The sequence below is a fragment of the Notolepis coatsorum genome (genome assembly GCF_963971535.1).
Source record: "Notolepis coatsorum genome assembly, chromosome: 2".
In the NCBI taxonomy this organism is placed as follows: domain Eukaryota; kingdom Metazoa; phylum Chordata; class Actinopteri; order Aulopiformes; family Paralepididae; genus Notolepis; species Notolepis coatsorum.
In genome coordinates this window covers 181,353,532-181,376,488 of record NC_140166.1, presented here as the reverse complement: position 1 = coordinate 181,376,488, position 22,957 = coordinate 181,353,532, and the positions used below count along the sequence as shown (strand labels likewise).

The window sequence follows — 22,957 nt, the reverse complement described above, 5'->3', positions numbered from 1 at the left end:
TTATATGAAAATAATTTTATAATTTTATCGCGATAACGTTTTTGGTCATATCGCCCAGCCCTACGATGGATCAATCAAATGAGCGATTTTTTCGGATGGCGATCGGAAATTGGAATAAACCATTTGGATACCATCTGACCTCAGGTAAGGAATCTATGTTATCAGTCTTATGATAATCAGACTCGTTTTCACGGATATATAAGCGTTTCCCCTATATGTGATATAGCTGTTTTGACTGTAAAAGCCATCAGGAAATAAGAGCAGCGATTATCAGCGCGTGGCACGAGCGTGCGTGCGCACACATATACTATCGATCATTAGCGTTTATTTGAAAACGATTCATAAATAGGCCGACAAATGACAACGTTCTTGAATATTCCAGTAAAAGACGATTATCATAGAATGTGTTGTTTTTTCCGCGAAAACGAGTGATTTTCTAAATGCTATCAAACTGAAATGAAGCGATAAAAATACAATCTGCTTTGACAATGTTGACTGGAAAATGAGTCTTTGATAAGCGACCGGCAGATTAGACACATAGCCATAATTTAAAACGTAGATTAGGCGATATTAACGTTAAAATTGGAGTGGATGGTAATCAAAGTGTTAACAATAAATAAAGTTTTCATTCATTCATTCATTCTGTTGTTCTGGTATGATCCTCAGGTATTACAGGGAGGTCCTGCCTGGAGAGATAGTCCAGATCTCCAAACATGGAGTGAAGACCCTGAGCATTGTCCCGCGTCCTGAAGGAGACCTCCCTGCCTTCTGCATTTTTGAATATGTTTACTTTGCCAGGCCAGACTCTATTTTTGAAGGTATGAATATTTTATTAGCAGGTGCTTTACATTACCATATGCATTTCTTAAGACAAGATATTAACAATTTATCATGTTGGATCCTTATCCGATAAGATAAGGTATTCCTTTCTTGATCCCCTTGGGGAAATTCGGGCATCATAGCAGCATGGGGGAGGGGAGGTACAGGTATGGGCATGGTAATAGTAGAAAGACATAAATATAGGTAATACAATTTTATCTGAATATAAAAAATATGAGAAAAATAAACTAAACAATATAATTAACTATGAATATAAGAGTGTAATCAAAGGTGCAGATTGAGGGTCTGTATGCTGTATTATCATTTTAAGGATTAACCACAAGGCTAAGTGGTAATGCATTTTACTAGCTGTTTTATTTCTATATATTTGGTTCCATTGTGTTGTAGGGCAGATGGTTTATACTGTCAGGCAGCGCTGTGGACGACAGCTGGCCATCGAGGCTCCCACCGATGCTGATGTGGTCAGCACTGTTCCAGAGTCTGCGACCCCTGCTGCACTGGGATACGCTGAACAGGTCGGTCTACGAGGAAAATACTGTAACTAGCGACTCCGGTAGTATTTCTACTCTAGGCAACACAACTCAAATGTTAATGCACAGCCTATAATGATGTCTAAATGCGATCTGATAACATTCACTACGATATGGCAAATGCATCCATAGCCCAAGGCCTAAATATAAAGGCAATGTGCATAGTAGTAAGTAAGTGTAAACTTAGTAGAGCCATGTAGATTAAGATGACGTCTGACTGTTGTGTTTCAGTGGGCTCAGTGGAGACACCTGCTGCGAGTGTGGGAACTTCTTTTTAACAAAAGTGTGCTATAAGTTGACATTTTGATGGTTTTATTTGCTTTCATCTGGAGTAATATTTATAGTAATGGTCGTAATTATCTATTTCATCAATATGGCGGGTAAAGAGGGCAACATAAGTTAAAGCTGCAGTAGGCAACTTCTGAGAAATTGCAGCGAGTACCTGCCCAGCAGAAATGGAGCACGCTCTGCATCACTTCTCAAGCCCCTGCACGCACAACAAAGGACCCCCAGAGGCACCAGCAGCTTTAAACTGGATTTAAAAATAAAAAAAGGTTTCCCAGCCTCTGATCAGCGGGTGGTTTTACACATTGTGTGTATTTTCTGACTATGAACGGGATGGTGATCTTAGTTTTCTGATGCGACCCCTTGGCAGGCCGAAAACATCTGATTGGTTATCGATGCAGGGAGCTGTTGTTTTGGCCATGCCCCAAATCTCTTTGCCGCTGTCATAAGCGGCCATATAGGTCCTTCTGATGGGTGAGCAGGCCATGGACCATATTCACACAGTAGCCATTTTGCTCTTACACCATGAACAGGGTGGAAAGGAATCCAACCTGAGCATGACATAAGAGCAAAATGGTTGCCGTGTGAATAAGGTCAATGGCTGTTACTATTTGCAACCTGTGCCCTTCTTCTCCATCTCTACAGTCTGGGTTACCGTATGTTGAAGTCCTGTGCAAGAACCGATACGTTGGCAGAACGTTTATTCAACCGAACACCCGTCTCAGACAGTTGGGGGTCGCCAAAAAGTTTGGGGCACTGACGGACAACTTCGCCGGGAAGCGAGTGGTGCTCATCGATGATTCCATCGTCAGGGGCAACACCATCTCCCCCATCATAAAACTGCTGAAGGAAGCCGGAGCAACTGAGGCGAGTCGCCTTGAGCCCCAGACTATTATCATCAACGGCACTGAGCATGTGTTGTCTCAGCGTGTATGTATCAAGTTCAGTTTTTGTTTTTAATGTTGATCTACTGTTTATTTGATATTGAACAGGTCCATATCAGAGTGGCCTCTCCACCCATCAGGTTCCCTTGTTACATGGGCATCAACATTCCAACTAAAGAGGAGCTCATCGCCAACAGGCCTGAGTTTAAGGACATCGCTGGATACATTGGTGAGTGCCTACATACTTTTATTAATCTATTTATTTACTAATTGTGTCACAGCTGCCCTTTCAAAAAGATTATTATTTTTTTTAAATAGGTATCACGGCTCTTTTCCAAATTCCTGAGACAAAAATGCAAGCATACTAACTACCAATTAATTTCAGTGATCTACCCTTTTATTAATATTTGTAGTTGGAAGATGCAGTACAATCTTGGCCTTTTGGAGGGTTTTGAATAGGGGTTGTACTATAGCTTTACTCCTGTGGTATCCCCGCTGTGTTGTCATTCTCGCTGTCCATTCTGTGTATCCTCACTCTTTTTTAATCAAATTTATTTTCTTTCTTTTACATAAAATATGACAACACAATATAATAATAAACAGGACAATAATAATAACGATAACAATAATGACATCCTCACGAACTCTTTTGTGTAATATACTAACCTACATTGTAGCATTCAACACTTTGATGAACATTGTTACTCAGCTGATAAGAGTTGTACCTTTCCTGCTGACTTGTCTAAATGTAATGTGTTCCATAGGTGCCGACAGTGTTCAGTATCTGACTGTGGAGGGCCTGCTGTCTGCCGTCCAGGGAGGAATCAACTCCCTCCAACAGAAGGACGAGATGATCAGCTCCAACAACGAGCCCCGCAGGAGAGTAGGCCACTGCACCGCCTGCTTGACGGGGAAGTACCCAGTGGAGCTGGAGTGGTGACCACAGCAGCACTACCACCACCACACTGACCGTATGTGAGGAGACCAAAGCCAGGCTGCTGCAGTAGAGGACTGTGTGGATCTGGATGATTCCACAGTGGTTAACCCTTTCCGGTGTATGACTACTGGTCATTGATACCTGAATTCTGGGAAAACATTATAAAATAAAATGTAAAAGTACACCTGAAAGGGTTAATGGTTAATATGAAGTGATGCTTGTTGACTTAAACCCAAGAGATGTTTGGAGCGTTGCCACAGTTCTGCTGACTGGGACACCTTGACACAAAATGAAATGCACAGTTGCTGTATACTGTCTGCTGTAGAGAAGGTGTAACAATCAATGCTTGAGCGATATGCATCCTGTTGGTACTTTTAGGGCCCTAGTATGTACACATGTATTCTCAGACCAGTCTTTGCATCATTACTGTGATGTGCAAGGAAATGTTGCTTTGCACAGTGTGTGCATCATTAGTATTTAGGGATGCACCAATACCACTTTTTCATTGCAGCTACCGATTTAAGTAGTGGCTGATGCCACACTTTTCTTTTACTGAACAGTATAGACTTGGGGTTCACTGGAAACGTATGATTGACATATTACAAACCTCCTGGTATCAGTTTGGGACATGTTGATACAGATATGTGACAACTTCATTGGTATTGGTGCATTCTTATTATTCCAAGCTTTCCATAATTCTCATGTGGCATTTGTTACAAGTTGCCATTATTTGCCTAAACGCACAAGACTTGCTACCAAAATTGTGAGCTGGACTTTTCTCTCATTGTTTACAAAGACTTCAAGAAGTAAATAACCTGTTTTTGTCTTGAGTTCCAATGTACTTTGTTGAATCTAAATCCTTTCCTTTACACTGTGCTCTCACTTTATTGCTGTGATGTCTCTGAAAGGATTTGACTGCTGGGTATTATTTCACTTGTCAACTTTTCTGCATATTCTAATAAACATTCCACACTGAGATGCTGAAAGAACTTATTTTCTTGATTGTGTAACCCTGGAAATGCCAAGTTTACTCAAGGAAAATATTACAATTTTTAGACACAAATGCAACTAGTTTTATTTGGTAACTGCAGCAGGAAATCTCCCAAGATCATGACTATTGGAACAGTAAGGACGGCTCACTGGCTTGGGCCAGTAACAAGTTGCATCTGGCCAGGAAACGTCAGTGGCCCATTAGTGTAGTAGGGGATCTCAAGCTGCAAGTATAAGCTAAATTATTAGTATCCAAATTTAAAGCCTGGTGATCAACCCTGCAGTCATGTATATTGGTTCTTATTCCAGCCTTCGGATCATGCTGTGATTTTAACACTTAAAATCAACTTAACTTTTGGGACAGTTTAGAACCATGATCACGAGCTACATTTCAGTGCGTAACTGTTTTAACTGATTCTTCTTTATTTTAACTCAGTCGCTACATCATTGTATACAAGGGCAGCCTCTAATCCTATTCAACATCATTTTAATGAATGTTCTGAAAATCCCTCCTCTGCAGTGACCCATAAGCATGGATGCTCTGAGTCTAGTCTGACTTAAGGCAGGTCATAGAATAGAGAAGTTGACATTTGGGTGAGTAATAGAAGACATTGAAGTAATTAATAATTGCAAATGATTTATTATTTACATTGGGTCCAACGGAAAAAGTATACATACAAAAATAGTTAACAATATTAACATAACATACCGGTATTCACCCCAAAATAATGAATCACTGCATTAACAAAATCACTTCTAGAAAAAAATGTAAATGAATAATTACTTTCTAAATTTGCACCCAAAACAAGCATAGGTCTGAAGGGCCTTTATTTATTTATTTATGAATGGCCTCTACAGGGTTTATTGTTGTTGAGAGTATACCTCCATTCAGTAGCCTTCTCTGTAGACATGTTGGAGGGGAGGGGGTACTATGCACACAAGTGATGTTTCCTGATACACATTATTTCATGTGTCACATGTCAACGAGATTGGACAGAAATGGCTGAGAAATGCACCAATTTGTTTTTAGGTTTTAATGGCATCCACTGACCAAAGCAAACTTATGACTTGGGTAGGCCTGGATGGTATACCACCATGGATCCATGTACGGATTCCATAAGGTATGAATTTTTACTATAAGAAAAGGTTTCTGCTGGAGTGACGATGCTGGTGGCTCAGCACTTCTCTCCTATAGCGGAGAGAGCCCGGGGAGTACACACTATCCCAATCCCTGGACCGCTTGGACTTGGGGGACCTGTGGTCCGATTCCCTGGTGCGCTTCCTCTGACCAGAGTGGTGGGGAGATAAGGCAAGCGCTTCCAAAGCTGAGGAAGTGTGGCCTCTGCTGGCCTCTGCGTTCCTTGCACACAGACGGCATGGAGGGGCATTGGATGGGGCGGATTTGCCTTGGCACACAAAATGGTGGTAGTATTCCTGAAACTCGCCATCGATCTTCATGCGGTTCGACACGTTCCTGGCCTGGAAGGAGGAGTCAAAGGACAAGTGTCGTTGGAGCCTATGGCGGCCTGCCCCAGTGGATGACAGAGGAGAGGACAGGTTCACTTGTGAGGGACTATAGGACTCTTGGGGGCGAAGCCTCCCTGGAGACGTGGTGGACAACTGTTGGGAGAAGGATGCAGCTGCAGACACAGATCTGGGTTCCTTATCATCCCTGGGATATTTTTCCACAAAGCCTGTCTTGGGGCTTCTGGAAAGGACACGAGGAGATCCACCATAGCCCATCAGCCTAGTTTTGAAGGGACTTTGTCTAGCTGGAGAGCGGAGATCAGCAGAGCTCTCTGTGACTGAAGAGGTTTCCATTCCATACACAGGGCGGTCAGACGTGATGATAGACCTACGAAGAGGAAGAGAGGCCGTATAGGACTCTTGGGGGCGAAGCCTCCCTGGAGACGTGATGGACAACTGTTGGGAGAAGGATGCAGCTGCAGACACAGATCTGGGTTCCTTATCATCCCTGGGATATTTTCCCACAAAGCCTGTCTTGGGGCTTCTGGAAAGGACACGAGGAGATCCACCATGGCCCATCAGCCTAGTTTTGAAGGGACTTTGTCCAGCTGGAGAGCGGAGATCAGCAGAGCTCTCTGTGACTGAAGAGGTTTCCATTCCATACACAGGGCGGTCAGACGTGATGATAGACCTACGAAGAGGAAGAGAGGCCGGGGCAACAGACTTCAGAGATGGCCTCATGGATGCACCAGTGGGGGCTGGGCGAGATCTGAGAGGACTGTAGAAGAGAGGGGTAGGCTGTTCCCTCTGTTGGGAGGAGAAAGACGATAATTGGGAGACAGTGAAGGACCGGTTTAGTGGGGCTTCCTCTGGTTCAGCAGAGATCCCGGAGACAGAGAAATCCATCACCTGGACAGACCGATTCAAATCCCTCCTCACTGAGACTTCCACCTTCCTAGGAGACTGGCTCTCTGTTTGCCAATCCGGCAGGTTGGCGACAGTGGGGCGCGCGGGAGATTGGATGGCAGGTTTAGGCCTTTTATTTGATGTTGAGGAGTTCATAGTCAAAGAGGTGTTAGGAGACCTCTGGCGGACGGATTGGCTATTTTTTACATTCTTCTTTGGGTTTCCGTCGATGGATCTTGAAGTCACATTGAAGGTGCGGTTGCTGCCGCCTCTGGCAGAGTTGTCTCTCAGCCTGCGGTACCTCCTCAGCACAGAGTTGGCGGCATCGGAGACACGCTGACGATGCCAAGCCTCTCCTATCTTAAGGATCACTCTGGGGTAGCACTTCTCCATGAAAGAGCTGCCATGACTGCTCAGAGTCCTCTCTAGTTCTTCGTCGTGGTCCTCAGGTTGGGATGTCATGAAAGAGCTGCCATGACTGCTCAGAGTCCTCTCTAGTTCTTCGTTGTGGTCCTCAGGCTGGGATGTCATAGAAGAGCTGCCATGACTGCTCAGAGTCCTCTCTAATTCTTCATCGTGGTCCTCAGGCTGTGACATCTCCAGCAGGCTTCCCTGAGTTTCATCTATGGAGCTCTGGTCCAGCTGGGTACTGTCAATTCCAGACAGCGCTGTGGGACACAAAAGACCAAAATCACTCGTCTTAACATTGGAATTAAATATCGGTTGCTTCCTTGTGCAATTTTACACGTCTCCAATTGAGGCAAATCAAACACTTGCTAAGATGGATCAGAGATGACCTACAGAGGTGAACTAATGGAAGCAAAGGATTATTTTTGTCTTGATTAAAACAATCTGCACCCAGTTCGAGATTCACAAATAAAATATGCTTAAAAAGTTACTTAAAAGAGGTCACACCCACCAATCTCACATAGCCACACCTCTCTCCTCACTATGTTACACTACGTCAGCGCTGGAGAGGTCTGGCTGAAGCCATTATCATTTCGGGAAAAAAACACTTGCGCTTGTTTGTATTTCTTTAAACCAATCCGATCATTCTGGGCGGTGCTAAGCCCAGGATGCAGCGACGGTGCCTTACGAGATAGATATCGGAAGGGGAGGAGAATTCCAATTGAAATAGTAGGCCAATGGCACACTTATACCCACAGTCTACATCCTGTGAGTCAGACTACACCCACCGTCATGCTCCACAGTAGAACGATCACTCTGAAAACCACTCTCCTCCTCTCCAACATCCTGATGCGAGTCATTCAACTGCTGAAAATAAGGTGGTCCAAAGATTACACTGGGGGCTGTTGTAGAATAAGCTTTTGAACAGACAGTATCGCAATAGGCTACAGTTCAGTAAATTCAGAAAATTACCTGTATGTCTCTTGTACTGTCCAGCACTGTAATGAAAACGAGCAGAAATAAATGCAATACGTTATTATATTTTTTTTCTTTAAAGGAGATAGACATTGCAATGAGCAAACATTTTAAATGTGAGGCGAGTAGGGCTGAGTATCAAAATGCAATACTTTTATGGCATCAGTCAAATTGCTTCAATACTATATCGAAAAATGCTGTGGTATTGAAATTTGACACCAAAAGACACTGTAGCTTGATATACCTAGGCAGTTAATTTCATCAATGTGAGTGAGCCATCTTGTTCCTAGATAACATTTAATCTGTTCAACCACAATCCAAAATCCATCCAAAATGTAACAACCTCTGATTGGCTCACACAATGCACATAACTCAGCAAGTAAGGTATTGAAAAAAGCATTGTTTTGGTATCAATATTGGCACCAGTATTGAACATTTTCAAAACATACCCAGCTCTAGGGGTGCATGCAGATAACTACCTGATGATGTCTGCTCTCTGGAACTTGTCTGGAGGAAGGAAAATATAAACCTGTTGTAGAATGTAGATAATATGGCAGTAGTATAGCCCAACTAAAACTAAACTAAATAAAATCTACACAAAAAAAGGAAAAGTACATAATGCAGACAAAAAACACTTCAAGTAATTAAGATGAAGTGAAGTATACCGATGTCTCCAGTGTGTAAATATGATGTCTCCAGTGCATTTAACACTTTTTTTTATTTTTGACTTAACTGTAAAATACCCTGTTTATACTGTAGTACACATCTTTGTGCATGATTATCTGCCGATATATCTAGACATCAATATCAGCCACAAACATCCAGTAGGCCCATCAGTCGGGCTCTAAATAAAAGCCCCACTGAAGGGCATTCGTAGTTACATTCTGTGTCACACGCAGTAGCATAGTTTATTCATTTTGTTTATAGAGTATCTATCAATTATCAATGACCCAAACCTCTGATAACTCCAGCTCTGACCGCTGCAAACATCGCACATAGTCTTCACCAGCCAAGAGCATAACATGTAAGACAAAATACAGAGGAAAGGCAACAATGATGACTAATGAAAATGATATCAAAGCTATATTGAATGATTAACATAATTAGGCCTGTGACAGATGTTAGGTAGCATTGTTTCAGCACCAGAATGTTTGATGTTAAAATTAATAAAAGTTGTTTACATCCAGAGTAGCAAGTGAACGTTACACTAGACATTATACAAAATAGTTTGCTGTAGGCCCTAATTGAGACAACTGATCAACACTTACATAGTTGTCTCTACGCAGACATCGTTATTTTGTAGAGAACATGCTAAACCGAATATCATGGGCAGTATTTCCTCCTGTATGTCACAGCAGCCGCACCTGAAAGCCAGCTTGAAGTTGTACAACCCGCTCGGCCTTCTAAAAAATGTCAACAGATTTTCATTTCTAGTACTTTACCCTGGTTTGCAGTCTCCGTTGTCAGCTAATTGCTAGCATATGCAGTATGATGAATTGAAAATGGGGGATCCTGATGTAAACAAGACGAAAGTCTTTCTCTGGTCTGCATCCCTTAACAATTGTGTGTATTGAGCTGTACTGTACCCATTCTGCAATCTGTTAATAAAATGTTCTCAGCGACGCAGTTACAGACAGTAGATGGAAACGAGAATGACGTCGCTGCAGATGTTAGTTTGCGGATAGTTGAGTCTTGATGAAAAAGTACTGTATCTGTATGTCATAAATGTCTTGATGGATTGAAAATGGGGGACCCTGGTGTAAACAAGACGAGCGTATTTTTCTGGTCTGCATTGTCTGTATTGTACCCATTCTGCAATCTGTTAACGTTTCCAATCAATCAATGAGACTGTAAAGCAGAAACACATGTAAAACGCTGCTGCAGGACTGAAGGGGAAAGACCACCGAAAATAGCAGCTCTCTACTAAACAAAAACGGTGGCGTAGTACAAAGATTGTCGATACCTTTCATTGACACAGTATGTACGTCCACATCAATCCCATCATCGTCCTTCAGTTTTGAATACTGTCAGAAGCAAAAAGATAACAAAATCACGTTTTTATATCCTGCTAATGCTATTATCCGTGAAGTTAGAAAAACGAATGTTAACGTGTGTAGCTAATGTTTGACTAGCTCATTGCTCCCGTCACATACCCTCTCAGCGATTCGCGCCAACGAATCTTTGTAAATAAAATAATTGGAATCGAATTGGCCATTCACCAAGTCCCTCGTAGACATGTTTCCACTGATGGCAGTAACATATAATAAAATCAATCACTACTAGTAGTAGTTAACGGTAACAAGGCCAACTCTTTTACAGTTGAATTTCTTCTTCTTTTAGCTTTCCGGCCGTCTAGACGCCCGTCGGCGTATTGCTGCCTCACACTGGTTGTTTTAGGTACTGCACACTGTGGTACAGTTGCGTTTGAAGTTTGCCCAACAAGATAGTGAAATATGATTGGACACGAGCTTGGTGTGACGTAGTAATTTCGTAGAATGTGTCATCTTCACGCGACTAAAACACACACCATACATCTTCATTGTTTACCAATGCTTAGTCGTCTTCATAAATTGATGTATTTTAATCTGTCATTTATATGCCACTTGTTAGAAATAGCTGTCCGGAATAGACATTGTCGGTAATAAATCATGAGTCATTCGTCTTTTAACAGGTCGTAGAGATGGAGCCGAGGACTCTGCACGATATTGTAGCCACTACTGCCTCACTACACAGCACCAGAGCAGCTGTCACTTTTGACAGTGGTTCAGTCTCTGGAAGTTCTGTGTCCCTGTTGTACAACGACGCTGTTGCACTTTGGGATGAATTGTCACACGTTCTGCAGATGCATTGCTTCCAAAATAATGGTGTCATTGGATTGTATTGTCATGCCCATCTATACCTGCCTATCTGGATTCTCGGGTGAGTTGTTATGATAGACAGTCGTTATACAGTTGCTATTTTTCTCACGTTTCCACTCAGCAGCCGCCATCACCCCAGTCATCACACACACATAATAAACCTCTCCATAAAACAGGGACATCGGACATGTCCCCAAAGACTTCAAAATTGCGAGAGTGACCCCCCTGCACAAAAAGGCAGAAAATTAGACCCAGGCAACTACCGCCCTGTTTCTATTCTTACCTCCATCTCGAAAGTCATGGAAAAAATAGTCTACGAACAGGTCGAAAAGTACCTTGTGGAAAAAAATCGAATCTACGAATTCCAATCTGGCTTCAGAACATCCCACTCCACTGACACATGCCTTCTCTATTTGAACGACCACATCAAACAAGAGGTGGATGCGGGCAAATACTGTGGCATGGTCATGCTGGACCTACAAAAGGCCTTCGACACTGTCAATCACTCCATTCTGATTAACGAGCTAAAAGCAATTGGTTTTGATAGTTTATCAGTGAGCTGGATGCAATCCTACCTGGAGGGGATTGTCGTGTATGTCGTGTGTGTCATATATGTTATGATGAATTGAAAATGGGGGACCCTGATGTAAACAAGACAAGTCTTTCCCTGGTCTGCATCCCCTTAACAATTGTGTGTATTGAGCCGTACTGTATTGTACCCATTCTGCAATCTGTTAATAAAGTTGTCAATCAATCAAGCCTTTCTCACATGTTTCCATCAGCCTGATATAAGCTGATAGTGATATGTGTAAACATTAGGCTACAGCGATGTCATGCCATGTATCTGCATAACTTTGTGCCAAAATAGGCTACACAAAGTTGCTATTAAAGGTGCAGGATTTCCACAGACTCTGAAAAATAATCCCAGTTAAAACATTGTTTTTCTTGTAACTGTTTTGGAATAGGCTACAGTTATGTTTTTTTTTATCCTGATTACATAACGCCTATTAGTGTATTCCGTTACTCCCCAAGCATATTTACGAAGACTAACACTAGCAGTTGGGCCCAGAAAGCCCCCCCCCCATATATGTATAAATACAGTACATTACATCTTCTGTCATAACCCTTCTCTAGACCATATGTGTATATATACAGTACATTACATCTTCTGTCATAACCCTTCTCTAGACCATTATGTGTATATATACAGTACATTACATCTTCTGTCATAACCCTTCTCTAGACCAATAATTAAATTCACCAATCAGTTCTGTTTTGTCTGACAGCATCCTTCAGTTACCAGCAGCTTATGTGCCAATTGACCCAGATGCCCCGGGACTCCTCTCCGCCCGCATAATGGGTCTGTGTGGTCTGAAGTACTGCGTCCTGCAGAGTGACCTGTTGGAGGTGAAATATATTTGTATTGATCATAATGAGTGATGTTAGTTTAAAATGTGAAAATGGAAGAATTGGCAACAATTTATTTGGGTCGACATAGTATTTGTTATCATTTTCTATATTGTAATAATAATAATAATAATAATAATAATAATAATAATAATAATAATAATAATAATAATAATAATAATAATAATAATAAATGGTACTTAAATAGCACTTTTCTATAACTCAAATCCACTTTACACTAAGGGGCAGAGCTAGTGAGACAAACAGACACAAGGATGGATGGGGGGCTAAGATGGTCAAGGGCTTCAGGTCGTACCAGGATTTTTTTTTGGGGGGGGGGGGGTATTTTATGACTGGGATGATGTGGTGCCAGGATTTGGTGTGAGTTAGAAGTGTGGCAGATGCATTCTGGACCAGCTGGAGTCTATTAATGAAGCAGCACTGATGCCATAGAGTGAGTTGCAGTAGTCAAGACGGGTGTATATTATTATTTCCCCCGGCTGTTTAATGTCTATAATAATTATAAAGTGATATAGTCATAAACACATTAGAACAGGCCTGCTAACATTAGAATATTGCATTGTAATTGAACAGTATTAAAACATTTTACGAGATTTTAAAATAAAGTCCTAGAACACTGTTCATTAGTTAGGCCTACACTAGTTTTTTGTTCTTGTGAATATTCTGCTTTTCTAGTTATCATTTATATTCTTTTAACCAATTACTTGCCTTGATTTAAATATGTTTCTCGGTGCCCTATCACTTTTGTTAGTAAACATCACTATTTTCCTCTAGCCAGTATCAAGAAAGTTGAGTGTGACCCATAATTAATGTCACACTGCAGTACAACTCTACTGAGAATCACCTGGCAAAGACAGAAAATGTGACTGTAGCAGAGCAGTACCAAGACAGATTTTTTCAGGATTTTAGCACTGATGTAATAATCAAATGTATATGTAAAAATATTGACGCCTGCCTGGGTCCAGCCTCCAGAATCGCACACTTCTGCCCATTTCCAAATACCATTATTATATCATTCATTTCAAGAATCACTTGAATTGTGGGCGGCCGGGTAGTGCAGCGGACTAAGCATCTGTCTACCACCGCAGAGACACTGGTATCGAATCCAGCTGTCAGCGGTGCCTCCGGCTTGGCCGGTCGTCATACTGACACAATTGGCAGTGTCAGCGGGAGGGAAGCCGGTGGGTGGTAATCTGGTCGTTGTAAACAGTGACTCCTACAGGTCGGTCAGGGCGCCTGCACAGTGAGGAAGGGATCTGGGTGAGGTAGTGTGCCCTCTCACGTGTTACACTCACCCAATGAGAGTCCTCGCTGCCAGGTGAAAAGAGGCTGCTGGCTGTCTCCTATGTATCGGAGGAAGCATGTGATAGACTTCAGGGCTCCCTAGACCGGCAAGTAGGGGGGAAATGCGCGCAACGACCAGGAAGGGGAGGGGGAAATTGGCATAACGACTAAATTGGGATGGGAGGAAAATACAAGAAAAATAGGAGGAGAAAAAAAGTTAATAAAAAAAAATAATCACTTGAATTATTGGATAGAATTATGGAATTTGGAAAATGGCAAAAGTGAGAAGTTTTCCAAATTCTATGATTCTATTATTCAATCAAAGTGATTCAGAAACCCTGAATGGCTTGAATTGAATGATAGAATTATGGTTGGAAACATGTCCCTAAATAAAATGTCCCATTCATTGGAGGAGCTTTAGGATCCACATCTCTGTGATTCCATGGACTAGAGTCAAATTACTGTATTAATGTTAATCAAATGTTTCCTAGGTTATACAAATCTTGATTATTAACATGTTGTGCTACCATGTCAACCCTTGACAAAGAATATACTGCCCCCTAGCGGACAAAAAAGACATGACAAAGCATGTGCACTATGATCATGTGTTTGTAATCTACTGACCCTTTTATCCTTTGTGCCTATCAAAAATGTCTTACATAACACCTCTAATAATTTCCATTCCTCCTTCCCCCATCAAGCAATTCCAGACGGCCTTCTCCAACCTTGTTACCATGGAGGTTTGTGCGGTATTGTCCAATCAGAACCTGACCCTCATAAGACTACAGTTGCTGCCGGTCGCTGTGCTGCAGCTCGATGGAGCAGAGGAACAAGGAGGAACTGAGAGGATCCAAGACGCTGGTCTCTCTGCATCAGTCACAGTGGCAAAGGACGCCGGCCAGGGAGATCTGGCGTATGTGCTGCACACATCGGGAACAACAGGACGACCCAAGATTGTTCGAGTACCACACAAGTGTATAGTGCCCAATATACTGCATCTCAGGTTAGGATGAACTAACGCGTTAGTGATATATTATGCCGGTTGTAATTTTTTGTCTCTTAAAGCGGCACTTCACCAAAAAAAACAAGGCTGATTTGTTTTGCACATAATCTCACACACATCCAAAAACTGTTTTGCACACATCCCTTTAGTTTTGATAGTTATTGAGAGTAAATTAGTTTGAATATGGCCACCAGTAAGACAAGGCATTGTTATATCTACATACTTTCATGGTGCTGTAATTAACACAACACAAGGATTCAATGTCACTGGCAGCCATATTCAAACTCATTCACTCTCAATACCTTGTCAAACTGTTTTGGATGTGTGTGAGTTTATGTGCAAAATAATAATCAGCATTGATTTTTGGCGAAGTGCCCCTTTAAGTGTTTTCGTTCATGATGATTTGATGACGATATGACATTCATAACCCCTGAAACACACTGGAAGAGGAGGGAGAGTGGACACTCCTAAGAGGTGTGCACCAAGCACAGGGTTTTTCAATTGACCATATTCACACGGTGGCCATTTTGCTCTTATGAAATGCTCAGGTTCGGATTCCTTTCCACCCTGTTCCCACAAGTGAATCTTTCGGTGTATTTCTATGGAGTATGCATGCTGCGAGCATAGAAAACTGGCCTTGAAGCAGATTTTATACCTACTTCCACCTCACATGTGTGGACAGCAGTGCTCATTAAGCAGTGCTAACCGTTAGCTCCTCCCATTGTATTTCAGGGGTACATATATTTGTTGTTTTCTGTCCACAATGTCAGAAACTATTGTTGGTCGTAAACAGGACCTGCTTCTGCTCAGGTCTTTGTTTCAGATGAGTGCAGAGGATGTGGTATTCCTGGCCTCTCCGTTGACCTTTGACCCTTCAGTGGTGGAGATATTTCTTGCCTTATCATCGGGGGCTCGACTCCTCATGGTCCCCAAGGTGATAAAGAAAATGCCCAATAGACTGGCTCGAGTGCTGTTCAAGCATCATAGGACAACTGTCCTACAGGTAAATAAGCGGGTGTAACTCATCACCTACCAGAACTTCCAACACACAGCTTTTCGCCGTCATTGTGATTTTGTGGCATTTTCTTGTCTCCTTTAGGTGACACCTACTCTGCTAGGACGCTTCGGCCACAGTGTCCTAAACAAGGAGGTGTTGTCTGCCAGCTCCTCGCTGCGTGTGTTGGCCCTGGGCGGTGAGGCCTGCCCCTCCCCAGCCTTGCTCAGGGGCTGGAGACAGGAGGGCAACTGCACTCACATCTACAACATCTACGGCATCACAGAGGTGTCCTGCTGGGCCTGCTGCTACAAAGTACCAGAGAGTCTATTACAGTCCAACGATCTGTGAGTGACTTTATCCAAATACATTGTATGAACTTTACATATATATTTTTTTTTTCATATTTAAAGTTTTTATTTTTCACAAGCAAGACAATACAAACTAAGACAAAAATAATAATAATAATAATAATAATAATAATAATAATAATAATAATAATAATAATAATAATAATAATAATAATAATAATAATAATAATAATTGTAACTGAGGGGTACAATTCCCTGACTGTATTGTTAGATATGATATTTAATACCACTACCTCATGTACTTTAACTTCTGGCCACCCAGTACAAGATATAAGTATGATGAACACTTTCCCACCTGATGAAACGAATCCACACAAATGTACCAAATCGAAGGTTTAATACAGCAAAAGGTGTATACAACGATCACTTAATTACATTTATGATTTGAAATATGAAATATGCACTTTATGGCAAATGAGTATTCGTAGGTAAATCAACATTGAATGTCCAATCTCTGGTTACGCAGGGAGTAAGTATACAACCTGGAATATTTAGGAAAACGATAGCGATGGTACTTAAATGATTATAGCTGGATACACTAAGGGGGGGGGGGGGTCCCGCTGGTTGTAAGACAGTAGGAGGGGGGGGTTAGAGAAGCCGCTGGCGGTATCCCATCTGGCCGACGGTGTCTTGGGAGAATCCAAAGTCTTGGACACGGTGCCCACAGAACCTCGGACCGCAGACGAATACAGCTGGACCCTCTGTGGACGGTAGCTGCCGGTCCACAACGGAGAGACGTGAGGCGACCTCACTGGTGTCGAGCGCCGTCTCACCTGGAGTCCTCTCCGGGGGGTAGTTCCAACACTCCGCAGTGTTGGCCTTTATCCATGGAATAATCAAAGCACACAAAGCATAATCCAAGCCGTGGAAGGCTCGCCGTCGTCCGGGTAGAGTAATCCAATATACAGGTCCAGTCGCTCTTGGCCCGGAGCTCCTCGGATGCAAGCGCCACTAGGGGTCTGCTCAGCCTGGTTAAGCGTCCAGATAACGTCAGGAACGATGGGGGTACTGATAACTTTAGAACTCTAACCGAACGATGCACCATACATAAATAGACTATTATTAGCTTAATAGAATACGTCCAACTCGACGGTATAGTGCCAAACTATGACTATTCAACTATTAATCTACACGATATCTCAATGCCTATTCTGGGGCCAAGTAGGCCTTACTACACCACACGTGCATCGTGGGGAGGCTTTGCGTCTGTCACTCTGTTGGAGGGTAAAGAACTGGACTAAAAAGAAAGTTCTACTTTACTTGCGCCATATATATATGCGCTATGAACAAATAGTACCATTCGTATTTCGCCCGACATATTCCTGCGCGGAACCGGGGCTTGCCACGACATGTTAGGCGGCACGATTGAACTTGGACCTAGGGGTATGGCAACCTGGCGCCAGGTTCTCGTCCAATGGTAGAATGAAACTATTATGGGCTGTTTAGTAGACTAAAGGGATATTCAATGCATATTGTACAAGGAATATACAGGGGATATCAAACGATATACAAATACAATTAAATATATATATATAAATAAATATACATATTCGGTTTAATCTGATCCTTCGCAACAGCCGCCCCCTAATTAGTCCCACCTAATTAGCTAAGCAGAGACAGATTAACCGCACTGTCTACCACTCAAGGTCCGCTGTAAGGGTCAGTCAACTCACAAAGTCATAGGGTCATGGTCATCATCGATAGTATCTGGGAGTCGGGGCAGTTCTATGAGCCTCGCCACGGGACGTGTGTAAGTGCGCCCTTGGACGAGTACTTCAGCTGCTCGGACCTTGCCATCGGCACCGGTGATCACTTTGCTTACGCGGCCAGCCGGCCACATAGCTCTGGGTAGTGACTGGTCAATAATCATGACGACTGTTCCTTCTGTCAAATTGTCTCTCTCTTTTACCCACTTCTGGCGGGTCTGTAGAGACGGTAGGTAGTGAAGTAGGAAGCTGCTCCAAAACTTGTCAGCTAGTACTTGGCTGTACCTCCACATTCTTCGGCCGTTCGCTTCTTCGGGCCTGTACATTGTCTGGGGAAGCGCAGGGTCCAGCCGCCCCATTAGGAGTGTGTTGGGGGTGACTGGGTCGACATCTGCTACATCACTGGAGACGTAACCGAGGGGCTTTGAGTTCAATACTCCCTCGATCTCCGTGAGGACTGTCATTAGGACTTCCTCCGCCACAGTCTGGGCCCCGAGCACGGCGTACAGGGCTGTCTTTATAGAACGTACTTCTCGTTCCCAGGTTCCACCGAAGTGGGGTGCGTTCGGGGGATTAAACTGGAAGTCAATCTGGGATGGAGCGAGGTGGGTCTTAAGTTCTGGGCCCATAGCTTGGAAGCTCTCTCTCAGCTCTCTTTCTCCGCCTTTGAAGTTGGTCCCGTGATCAGACAACAATGTAGACGGTTTTCCTTTCCGTGATGTGAATCTCCGGAAGGCCATAAGGAATGAGTCTGTGCTCATGGTCGGAAGGAGCTCGATATGTATCGCTCTGGTGGTCATGCATTTGAATACAATACCCCACCGCTTCTCGGTGCCTCTTCCTCTCTTTATATACAACGGGCCAAAGCAGTCCATGCCTGTGGAGTGGAATGGCTTGTCGCCGATTCGGAGGCGACAGGGGGGTAAGTCAGCCATCCGTGGTATGCTGGGCTGCGCGCGCCACTTACGGCAGTCTAGACAGGTTCGCTGGAAGCGCCGTACTGCTTCTCTCCCTTGCAATATCCAATAACGACGTCTGATCTCCGCGAAGACTCTCTCTGCTCCTGCGTGGTGTACATCCTCGTCGTATTTCTTTATGATCAGCTCTGTGACCTTGTGTCGGCTGTTCAAGACGATCGGGTACTTAATGTCATCTGGTAGATCGGGGGCTCTCCGCAGGCGACCACCCACTCTGATGAGATTATGGGCGTCACTCTCTGGTGCCAGGTGAATCAGTCTGCTGTCTGATGGGACGGGGTTTCCTCCCTGTAGACAGTCTAGCTCATCGGGGAACGAGTCTCTCTGGGCTCGTTGTAGTAGAAGAAGTTCTGCTTCTTCGTAGTCAGCTGCTGACATGTCAGTGGTGGACTGAATCTCTGGGTGGTGCCGCAGGAATGTTCTTTGTTGCGCACTCTCTAGGGTAATGCAGTCATCTATGTTGGGGTCTGTGGAGGCGACAGTGCTCAGTCCACAGAACATAGGTTTCTTGTTCTCAGCCTCCTCGTTACTTGCTTCCCTCGGGGTGGGCGTAGGCCAATCTCCTTCCGGGAGCTTGAGGAATGCTGGTCCGTCACTGTAGATGTTGCGACGGGTTAGGTCATCCAGAGACATTCCCCGGGTGATGACGTCAGCTGGGTTGTGTTTGGTGTCCACATACCGCCAGCTTGCTTCTTCTGTTAACTCTTGAATCTCGGTGACTCTGACTCCCACGAAGACTTTGTATCTGCATGAATCGGACTTGATCCATGTGAGTACTGTCGTGGAATCTGACCACAAGATTGTTCTATGCACCGGGATGGTGAGTTCACGTTGGATTAACGTGGCTAGATGCGCTCCTGCGAGGGCTGCGCAGAGCTCTAGACGTGGGATAGATTGTTGCTTACGTGGGGCTATTCTTGAGCGGGCCAGGATGAAAGCAGTGTGTATCTTTCCTCCCATCTCTTGGGCACGCAAGTAGGCCACCGATCCGTAGGCTACTTCGGAGGCGTCGCTGAAGACGTGTAGCTCAATCTCGCATGTCTCTGGCCTCACTGTGGATGGGAAGTAGCTGCGGCGTATATTGACACCTGGGAGTGAGCGGAGTTCCGTCTCCCACTCTCTCCATGTTGAGGCAAGGTGTGCGGGTATTGGGTCGTCCCAGCCCTGGTCCTTGTCCCATAGTGCTCGTACAATCATCTTTGCCCTGGTGGTGCAAGGTAGAATACATCCCAACGGGTCATATTGTCTGGCGAGTGTTCTGTACACACTCCGTCTGGTGCTCGGTATCGCAATGTATGACGCCGTGGGTGGCGGATACATCGGCGAGCGTTGGGGGAGAGGCCTCCTAGGCGAGTCTCCTCTTGCGCCTCTCTGTGGGCTGGTACCGGCAGGGCACCATAGCCAGCTGGTCCAGGTGCTATTCCTCGGGGCTGGTCGTGCGTCGTGCTCACCCGTGAATAGAGTCGGGGGTCTGTAGCGCAGCGCCGCGGGGGTACAGCCTGGGCTGTCCTGGACCTCCTGGTCCGGTGGAGTACTGTGCTGTCGTCGGGCTTGGTTCTCCTCCTCTCCCTCTTCTTCCTCTATCAGATCTTCCAGATCCTGTAGTCTTTTATTTAGCTTCTCCGCAGTGTATGCCGCTCCTTCCTTGTAGCTGGGTCTCGCTTGGACCGGTCTGGGAAGGGGGTCTGCGGGGGGTATAGGCTTGGTCTGTTGGTCAAGTTCAGGGTCGCTTGCTCGTTTAGGAGGCGCTGCCCTTGACTGTTGTCTCGACGAGTTCCTTGAACCCCTGGTGGAGGGAGAGGGTGTTGCCCTGGGGATCATCAGCCGCTTCCTTAGCTGCGCCATTAACTTGTCGCGCTCGGCTTGTAGTCTGTCGCGCTCGGTTTGGCGCTGGATGAAATCAATGTTGCGCTCTGCTTCTCTTTGGGCATAGTCAGCGGCGCGCTGGGCTTCGGCGGCGGCGCGCTCTGCTTCTCTTCGGGCATAGTCAGCGACGCGCTGGGCTTCGGCAGCGGCGCGCTCTGCTTGTCTTTGGGCACCGTCAGCGGCGCGCTGGGCTTCGTCGGCGGCGCGCTCTGCTGCGGCGGCGGCGCGCTATGCTGCGGCCCGGTCTCTTACTATATTAATTTCCGTCCGAAGGCGTCTCATCTCCCGGCGTATGCGCTCTTCTTCGCTCCGTCGCTGCGCTTGGAGGCGTTCTCTTTTAATAGTAAAATGTTCGTGCTCGCTGAGCGCCTGTGCTTGGAGACGGTCGCGTTCACCCTGAAGTCGATCGCGTTCGGTAGAGGCTGTCAGGCTGACGAGGAACGCCTGTTGTATTATCCTCTCCGCTTCGTTGGGGGAAGGCGGTAGTGGAGGTGAGCCGCTCCTGCGTGAGCCGCTCCTGGGGGTACTCGTTGGGGAGTCCTGGAGCTCTAGTTCCTCGGCGCTCTCCTCCTCTTCTTCCGTGCAGAGTTCTCTCTCTGTAGGGTTGTCTTCCTCCCGGGGCTGGTCGGGGACTACTTCTTGGGTAGTGGCGGGGGGTAAAGGCATGTCAATTCCCTCCTGGTCCCCACGTGAGCTTGGTCAGTTACATTAGGACCTACTAGGGCCTCTGTGGTCGGGGAAACCTGGTCGTCAAGGTCAGACATAATTTTACTCTCTACTTCTACCGCGTTTACCGTTTGTCGAAGGCTAGGTAGTTGACTGACAGTGTAAGCCTCTAAGTACTGAGGTGTCTGTCGTCTGCGCCGCGGGCGTTCTAGGTTAGGAGGATCGTTTCGTGGAGTGTTCATCATAGGCCATTTCGATATTAATAACACTATATTAATATTACACTAGTTACCCTCCGGCTCGAAGGACCAATTGTAACTGAGGGGTACAATTCCCTGACTGTATTGTTAGATATGATATTTAATACCACTACCTCATGTACTTTAACTTCTGGCCACCCAGTACAAGATATAAGTATGATGAACACTTTCCCACCTGATGAAACGAATCCACACAAATGTACCAAATCGAAGGTTTAATACAGCAAAAGGTGTATACAACGATCACTTAATTACATTTATGATTTGAAATATGAAATATGCACTTTATGGCAAATGAGTATTCGTAGGTAAATCAACATTGAATGTCCAATCTCTGGTTACGCAGGGAGTAAGTATACAACCTGGAATATTTAGGAAAATGATAGCGATGGTACTTAAATGATTATAGCTGGATACACTAAGGGGGGGGGGGGGGTCCCGCTGGTTGTAAGACAGTAGGAGGGGGGGGTTAGAGAAGCCGCTGGCGGTATCCCATCTGGCCGACGGTGTCTTGGGAGAATCCAAAGTCTTGGACACGGTGCCCACAGAACCTCGGACCGCAGACGAATACAGCTGGACCCTCTGTGGACGGTAGCTGCCGGTCCACAACGGAGAGACGTGAGGCGACCTCACTGGTGTCGAGCGCCGTCTCACCTGGAGTCCTCTCCGGGGGGTAGTTCCAACACTCCGCAGTGTTGGCCTTTATCCATGGAATAATCAAAGCACACAAAGCATAATCCAAGCCGTGGAAGGCTCGCCGTCGTCCGGGTAGAGTAATCCAATATACAGGTCCAGTTGCTCTTGGCCCGGAGCTCCTCGGATGCAAGCGCCACTAGGGGTCTGCTCAGCCTGGTTAAGCGTCCAGATAACGTCAGGAACGATGGGGGTACTGATAACTTTAGAACTCTAACCGAACGATGCACCATACATAAATAGACTATTATTAGCTTAATAGAATACGTCCAACTCGACGGTATAGTGCCAAACTATGACTATTCAACTATTAATCTACACGATATCTCAATGCCTATTCTGGGGCCAAGTAGGCCTTACTACACCACACGTGCGTCGTGGGGAGGCTTTGCGTCTGTCATTCTGTTGGAGGGTAAAGAACTGGACTAAAAAGAAAGTTCTACTTTACTTGCGCCATATATATATGCGCTATGAACAAATAGTACCATTCGTATTTCGCCCGACATATTCCTGCGCGGAACCGGGGCTTGCCACGACATGTTAGGCGGCACGATTGAACTTGGACCTAGGGGTATGGCAACCTGGCGCCAGGTTCTCGTCCAATGGTAGAATGAAACTATTATGGGCTG

At 44.9% G+C, this 22,957-nt stretch overlaps 3 protein-coding genes across 7 annotated transcripts in view; 2 read left to right on the top strand and 1 right to left on the bottom strand.

The window, feature by feature from the left end:
• ppat (phosphoribosyl pyrophosphate amidotransferase) overlaps positions 1 to 4,441 on the top strand; it is a 36,751-nt gene extending 32,310 nt beyond the window's left edge. The window contains exons 7-11 of the mRNA XM_084308065.1: positions 667 to 818; positions 1,228 to 1,355; positions 2,301 to 2,522; positions 2,648 to 2,768; positions 3,304 to 4,441. Of these exons, the coding sequence (XP_084164191.1) occupies positions 667 to 818; positions 1,228 to 1,355; positions 2,301 to 2,522; positions 2,648 to 2,768; positions 3,304 to 3,479 (799 nt within the window). The 3' untranslated portion in view covers positions 3,480 to 4,441. The remainder of the gene's footprint in view (positions 1 to 666; positions 819 to 1,227; positions 1,356 to 2,300; positions 2,523 to 2,647; positions 2,769 to 3,303) is intronic.
• A 685-nt stretch (positions 4,442 to 5,126) lies between these two features.
• On the bottom strand, positions 5,127 to 10,563 carry LOC311224021 (uncharacterized protein). Of its 5 annotated transcripts, none has more exons than XM_084308817.1 (7): positions 10,376 to 10,563; positions 10,186 to 10,246; positions 9,179 to 9,222; positions 8,672 to 8,729; positions 8,220 to 8,245; positions 8,036 to 8,114; positions 5,127 to 7,507 (listed from the first exon to the last, which is right to left on the bottom strand). In XM_084308817.1, the coding sequence occupies exons 1-7, from the start codon at positions 10,457 to 10,459 to the stop codon at positions 5,601 to 5,603; spliced, it is 2,259 nt and encodes a 752-aa protein (XP_084164943.1). In that variant the 5' UTR covers positions 10,460 to 10,563; the 3' UTR covers positions 5,127 to 5,600. The 5 variants fall into 5 exon arrangements, with proteins under 5 accessions (XP_084164943.1, XP_084164944.1, XP_084164945.1 ...); XM_084308818.1 differs by having other exon boundaries at positions 8,036 to 8,111; XM_084308819.1 differs by having other exon boundaries at positions 8,702 to 8,729.
• A 449-nt stretch (positions 10,564 to 11,012) lies between these two features.
• The window catches only part of aasdh (aminoadipate-semialdehyde dehydrogenase), a gene marked incomplete at its 3' end in the record, with an annotated part of 31,438 nt that continues 19,493 nt past the window's right edge, over positions 11,013 to 22,957 (top strand). Inside the window, exons 1-5 of the mRNA XM_084308408.1 lie at positions 11,013 to 11,141; positions 12,367 to 12,487; positions 14,494 to 14,795; positions 15,606 to 15,798; positions 15,895 to 16,136. Coding sequence (XP_084164534.1) covers positions 11,065 to 11,141; positions 12,367 to 12,487; positions 14,494 to 14,795; positions 15,606 to 15,798; positions 15,895 to 16,136 — 935 coding nt within the window. The 5' untranslated portion in view covers positions 11,013 to 11,064. The remainder of the gene's footprint in view (positions 11,142 to 12,366; positions 12,488 to 14,493; positions 14,796 to 15,605; positions 15,799 to 15,894; positions 16,137 to 22,957) is intronic.

Excerpts from the sequence above, each read along its gene's own strand:
- LOC311224021 (XM_084308817.1), bottom strand. The coding sequence starts at position 10,459 with ATGTCTACGAGGGACTTGGTGAATGGCCAATTCGATTCCAATTATTTT. Across the intron at positions 8,730-9,178 it reads CAGAGCTGGAGTTATCAGAG|ACAAGTTCCAGAGAGCAGAC; the intron begins GTTTGGGTCATT and ends TCCTTCCTCCAG. Across the intron at positions 7,508-8,035 it reads TTCTACTGTGGAGCATGACG|CGCTGTCTGGAATTGACAGT; the intron begins GTGGGTGTAGTC and ends TGTGTCCCACAG.